We start from the raw sequence: 6,007 nt of genomic DNA, 5'->3' as shown, positions 1-6,007 counted from the left end.
CCTCTTGGGTTGAGTGAGTTGAACTAAAAGCCACAAAAAAGAGTATTGTTGAAGTTGCAAAAAGTAACCTTCAATTTGTCCAAGTGGAAAGCAGGATTTATCATCTTTCTGTGCATAGCCCATTTTTCACCTTGTAGAGTTGTCAATCCTTTAGTAAGAATCAATACAAGAGGATTCAATGGTGGTAAATGAAAATGGCCTTGCTTGCTTAAGAGCACTTCTTTTATCAGTGTTGGATCCGTGATGATCAATCTGGGTGATGTTCCGAGCCAACTCAGAGATAACTTCCCTGCAACCAAATTCATTTTAGCTCATACTTAGTAATTAAAAAGAATTATTCAAGTGAATCAACATTGAGTTTCAAATTACACCGGTGGAGTTTTCACTTACTAATACTTGAGTTCGTTGTCCTAGAATATTCATAAAGTTCAAATTATGAATATATACCTACGTGAGACAATAGTGGTAAAATTATATCAACTTACCATATTTTTGGACCATATAATGAGTGAAGGGATCAACACGCGACACAATATCGTGGGTTAAGCTAATTGGCTTGGACCATGCCTCATCCATTTGATTGCCAACATCTTTGAGGTCTCCAAGCAACAACTTGTAATGAGTTCCTTTGAATCCTTGCCGCTTCAAGCGCTTTTCCAGCAATTTTGGTTTTATGAAGATGGAGTAGAAAATTTTGACAAGAAAATAGCTTAATATAAACAATGGAAACAGTACTAACAGAGAAAGGAATACTACTAGATTTGCCATCAGTCTTGAGAAAGTGGACTACTTGAAGTTTGAATTCTAAGATAACCACCATAAGAGATTGGTCACTATATATATCCATTCCCAACATTTGGCCTTTGAAATTTAGTCAAACCTACTTGTTGGTAAAGATAAGATGTTACAAAGGATGAACTAATCTTGGAGAATAAGGCAACAATTGTATATGTTTTTTTTTTCTAAGCAAAGAGCTAATTAGTAAATAATATGTTTGATTAAAGACTAAGACCAAACAATTTTCTATGAAGGTGGAATAAAATAAAGCAAAAAACGTGGATAGGCGGTTTAATATTAATATGATATATTAGTTGTATGTGAGATTTACTTTGACGTAGCAAATATTATATTAGTATTAAAATATAATTGTTGGGGCTGATTAACTAATATACAAATTCAAACTTCCATGTCCCAAGATAAATTACTTCAAAGCTTGTTATATCTTTATTTTTGGATAAATAATGGTGAATATATAGTTGCTTTCGTGGAGAGCAAGATAAATTGATTCTGTTTTGCCTTCTAGTTGTGTTTGGGCTGTGATGACTCTCAACCACATGGATAGTTCAATGTGCTCATTGGCGCCACCCATTAGCATGGCATACTGAATATGTCTTTTTCCCCATAGCCAACAATTAGTAACATTTGGTGTTGCTGCCAATTATGATGGTCGCAGTCAGTTTAACCTCAAATAAATCCAGTCCACTTGCAGCCATGTTGATCAAAACGACTAAGTTTAATGACTTGACTAGTTACTAGTCTTTGTATTATAAGATTCTCTCCCCATGTAGTCGACATTCCATTCCCCTTAGTCGTAGGTGCCCCATCCCATCCCTAATAATTACATGCATTTACATAGTTCCCATCTGCAATTACATAACAATAGTTCCCATCTGCAATTACATAACAATAGTTCATTTAACAATGAACGATATTAGTATACGACTTTATACTGGCTTCATAGGCATAGTCCTTTAAGGTTGTTACTTGTTAGTATTGGCAAAAATTGGATAAATGTTAAGTCATTTTCAAGTGCCCCTTTGCTATTTCTCAATCTCCTCCTGAATTTAAGCATCAGCAAGTTCTACAGCCAAGTTTGCCCGAGCATCTGCATCGGAGTTCGCCATTGGACTCGTATGAGGGGAAAAAGAATGTGAATTCTGAGCTCAATAATTTGTCCTTTGATGTTTTGGATACTATCTATATTTTATAGCATACCCTGCTATAAGAATTATTACATAAATGTCTATGCTACGAAGACACATTTTCCTCATTTTGACAATGGATATTTCATTACTGATACAAGTGAACAGAAATAACAACTGGCTAACAGGAGGAGTAATTTCAGTTAGAAAAGTGGGGTATACTAATACATTTAGCTGTCCAGGCAATTATCACAGGAAATATGACAATTCTTATTAACATCTATATTGCAAAAGACGTAAATGAACTATATCATGCTTGATGCATATCCATTTCTTCAATAATTCAAATTAGTTGAAATTACTATAAACAGTGTTGTGGAGCATCCTTTTCTACTCCTGATTACTATACCGGGCTCTGTTTTTAGAACAACCAAGCAGAGTTACTACACGCAATTGTCATGTTATAGAAGCCGTTGAGCATCCATCAACATCAGCCAACCCTTTCAATGGAAACAATAAATACCCTTGTCACCACTTAAAAGATGCTGCACTTTCAATTATATATACCATTTAAAAGAGACAGTATGTGGAAAATCATTAGATCAGCTACATGAGGTAGTGGGGTAAACTGAAAGTGGAATTATGGTAGACAAAGAGGGGGAAGGAACAGTAGATAGATGCACCGGAAATAAGTCTGAGGTGCCTAAATAAAATTAAAACTAGAAAGATTGAAGTACAATGGTCTCTGACTTGTGATATGCTATATAGAAAAAAATACATTTTTCAACCGATACTTAAGTTCCTAAATAGTTTTATCAAGTCCTAAGATAGTCAGTAGTTAATTCAAATACAAAATGAGGAGAACCGACACTTCTTACCTATGTAAGAAAAAAATATTGCCTGAATACAGTTTATTTTTCTTTATGGAAACTCTATGGCGATTCCTAGTGATTCAAGGACACCAACAATCACACTCTCTTTGGATCATTGCTTATGAATTGTTAAAGAAATAGCAGGGGCACTTTCTTACTTGCATCCCTGTGCTATCAAATCAAGTAATATATTGTTGGACGAGAATTATGAAGATGTAGTTTCTGATTTTGGCTTCCAAGATTCGTTCCTCTTGAAAAGAATCACTTAACAACACAAGTTGGAGGCACATACAGTTACTGGTACAGTGAATACTTTTGATCTAGTCAACCTAATGATAAAGTGATGTTTTTGCATTCGGTGTGGTTCTTCCGGGACTTCTTACAACTCAATTGTATGCATCTAGTAGTCAAAAGAACAACAATACGTTTCAAATCAATGTACAAATGAAGTCGTCTACTAGAAATGGTAGATCCTGAGATTACAAGAGGTGTTTAAGGTCAGGAGATGATCCATATTGTTTTGAATGTCATTTTTACAGTTTAAACTTTCTTTCAACTATCTTTTTATCACTTCCTTCAAGTGTTATAGCCTGCGTAATCAAACAATATTTGTGAGAACAACCATACAAATCTGGTTCATTGTGCCCTGGAAAACGACTACCTGCTAAAACATCACTATTGCAGTGTATACAGCAGTCACCTTCATGTATGGCTACTGAAGCTAAATAGTAACGAGAAAGTTCATACTAGATAGGATGACAAGCATGGGAAAATGCTATAATGAAAAGGAAACATTTGGAAAAGTTCAAGATACAAAAACAGTACATCAATTGACGGATAACTGAATTTATTTAGCCATATTAAAACGCAAATCATCAGTACATAGGGCAATTAACTCTAGAAAGAGGCAAGAATAACCTCAACTGCTGATCATAAACCTTCTCAAAGGCTAGCTGATTGAGTAGGAAGAACAGCATAATCCACCACAACAACACCATCCAAAAACTCCTTAACCTTCTCTTTCTGCTCATTCGCCAGCTCCGTTTGCGACTCCAAAGCTTCCAATTCATCCACTCCCTTGAAAACCGCAATTGAAGCAATCGAGAAACCTTTAGCCCTACCAGGAGAAAAATTCTCCCCAACAGTCAACTGTTCAATCCCAGAAAATTTCTCTTTGATTCCCCCAACCGCACTCAAAACTTGTGATTTTTCATTTTCCCCCAAATTCTCCTTCAATTTAAGAAACGTCAGCCTCATCGCCGAACCAGGCGGCACACCAGTCGGACCAGAGAATTCAATCGGAACCCAATCAACAGCCATGATGTCATCAACCATCGGCAAGACGTACTGCTTAACAACACTTACATGGTCAGGGTGTGCAGAGTAATCAGCCAAGTCGGACTTAGACTTGTACCGAGAATGAAGAATGTGAGTGAAGGAAAAAGAGGAAGATCTGTCACGAATAAGGGGACCAGAACTGAGATGAACTACTTGATTGAGAGAAGTCAAGCTGTTGAGGTTGTTAACCATGGCGGTAAGCTTTGAAGGGTCAGCATCAGGTTTGGCTTTGAAGAGCACCACATGTTCGACGATTTGCTCAGCAGACATTTTGATAGAACGATACAAACAGTAGGGCTTGAGATGGCGACGAGTGATGGCGATGGCGGTAGGAGGGAATGCGCGAGGCGATAAGAAGTGAGAGCAAGCTACTGCTGTACCTGACGTTTTGACACCCAGCTGCATCATTATTTTGGATCCTTCGATTGCTGCTTGCTTTAGGTGGGTCGTCAATTTCTCAATGATGACCAAATTGTCATTTATATTTATTGTCGAATTAATTATTTATTTATTTTCAATTTTACTTCTACAGTCTTTGGAAGTTTGAAATAAATTTGGGTAAAAACATAAATTTTCCTTTGAATTTGTATCGAAAAGTCAGTTATACGCTTAAATTATCATAAAAATTTCATAAAAAATTTTTAAAAAATCAGCGCCTCAGAGCATCGTTATTGAAATTAAAAAATTAAAAAAATCAAAATATTTCTTAAATCAACCCCCATATCACTTCTTCTTCACACCCCACCCTTTCATCTTCTTCACACTCCACTAACAAGAAACAACCAAAAAATAAATTACTTTAAAAAAGAGTTAAATTTCAAAAGGTTTCAATTGATTGAGCTTTGGCGGACATTTTTTTTATTATTGAGTGATCGATTGAAAATGGAAAGAAACTTATTTTTCTATTATCTCTATTTTTAAAAATCTCCAGAAAGAACATGAAAAAATAACGAGTTGAAAAATATTTACAACTAAAATTCACAACAAATAACAATGAAAACTTAGTTTCCATGACCAATCAATGGAAGAACCTGAAGCAACATTCTTAAGGGTACATTTTAAATGAAAAAGTTCTTTCACTCTGAAATCAATTCCAGATTGCGGGTAATTTCCTTGGTGGTCATTGCTAAAAGTTCTTCTTTCCCATTTTACAATGAAGAAGATAGAATTATTAGAAAATTTTAATAATCGATTAGAAATTAATTAGTGTAAACTATAATTAATAAAATAAAATTTAAGAAAATAAAGAAAAGAAAGTAAAAAAAAAAGTAGAATTTCTGACATGGCGCTGACGTGTCAGCGAGTGTAACACACCAAATGCTATGAGAGTGGTGTTGCACATAGCAGGGTGGTATTAAAAATCACTTTTGAATAGTAAAAGTGTGTAATAGGTCGTCATGATAGTTGAAACGTTTAAATGACTTGTCAATACAAGTTCAAGGGGGAATCTATGCCTTTTCCCAAATAAATTTTAAAGACATAAAAAGTTTCTTTTTTCAAAAAGTTAATTATGAACAAAGGACAAAATAATAAAGTTCAATTTAGAGAAAATTCCTAAAGCCCCTCAGCTTATACCTAAAATTTCAATTACACACTCTAACTTTATGTGTGTTATATCATTCTTGAAAATTTTAAAATTAATATAATTTACTCTTTAAATGCTTATGGAACAATGAGTGTATAGAGTGAGGATCAAAACAAATGATAAAATTTTATTTTTAGAATTTCACTTCATTAATGTATATTTTTAATTATTATTTTTCTTATTTATTTCCTTTCTTTTTCACATCAACATAAATCAAATGTCTTCACCTTTCAACTTTTCTAAGTTGCAGTGACCGTCACATTAATGGGATTCAACATGTGATTTCATTA

At 34.5% G+C, this 6,007-nt stretch overlaps 2 protein-coding genes across 2 annotated transcripts in view; both read right to left on the bottom strand.

The window, feature by feature from the left end:
* The window catches only part of LOC107025438 (cytochrome P450 72A15-like), a 3,268-nt gene extending 2,377 nt beyond the window's left edge, over positions 1 to 891 (bottom strand). Inside the window, exons 1-2 of the mRNA XM_015226224.2 lie at positions 486 to 891; positions 69 to 289 (exon numbers count right to left, since the gene is read on the bottom strand). Coding sequence (XP_015081710.1) covers positions 69 to 289; positions 486 to 768 — 504 coding nt within the window. The 5' untranslated portion in view covers positions 769 to 891. The remainder of the gene's footprint in view (positions 1 to 68; positions 290 to 485) is intronic.
* A 2,636-nt stretch (positions 892 to 3,527) lies between these two features.
* LOC107026274 (stress-response A/B barrel domain-containing protein UP3-like) lies at positions 3,528 to 4,602 on the bottom strand. Its single transcript, XM_015227182.2, has one exon. The coding sequence runs from the start codon at positions 4,538 to 4,540 to the stop codon at positions 3,737 to 3,739; it is 804 nt and encodes a 267-aa protein (XP_015082668.1). The 5' UTR covers positions 4,541 to 4,602; the 3' UTR covers positions 3,528 to 3,736.
* Positions 4,603 to 6,007: the final 1,405 nt, after the last annotated feature.

The sequence above is a fragment of the Solanum pennellii genome, chromosome 7 (genome assembly GCF_001406875.1).
Source record: "Solanum pennellii chromosome 7, SPENNV200".
Lineage (NCBI taxonomy): Eukaryota > Viridiplantae > Streptophyta > Magnoliopsida > Solanales > Solanaceae > Solanum > Solanum pennellii.
This window is presented reverse-complemented; position numbering and strand designations above follow the sequence as displayed.

What these genes read in the sequence shown, in the direction of transcription:
- LOC107026274 (XM_015227182.2), bottom strand. Translation starts at nt 4,540, where the DNA reads ATGATGCAGCTGGGTGTCAAAACGTCAGGTACAGCAGTAGCTTGCTCT.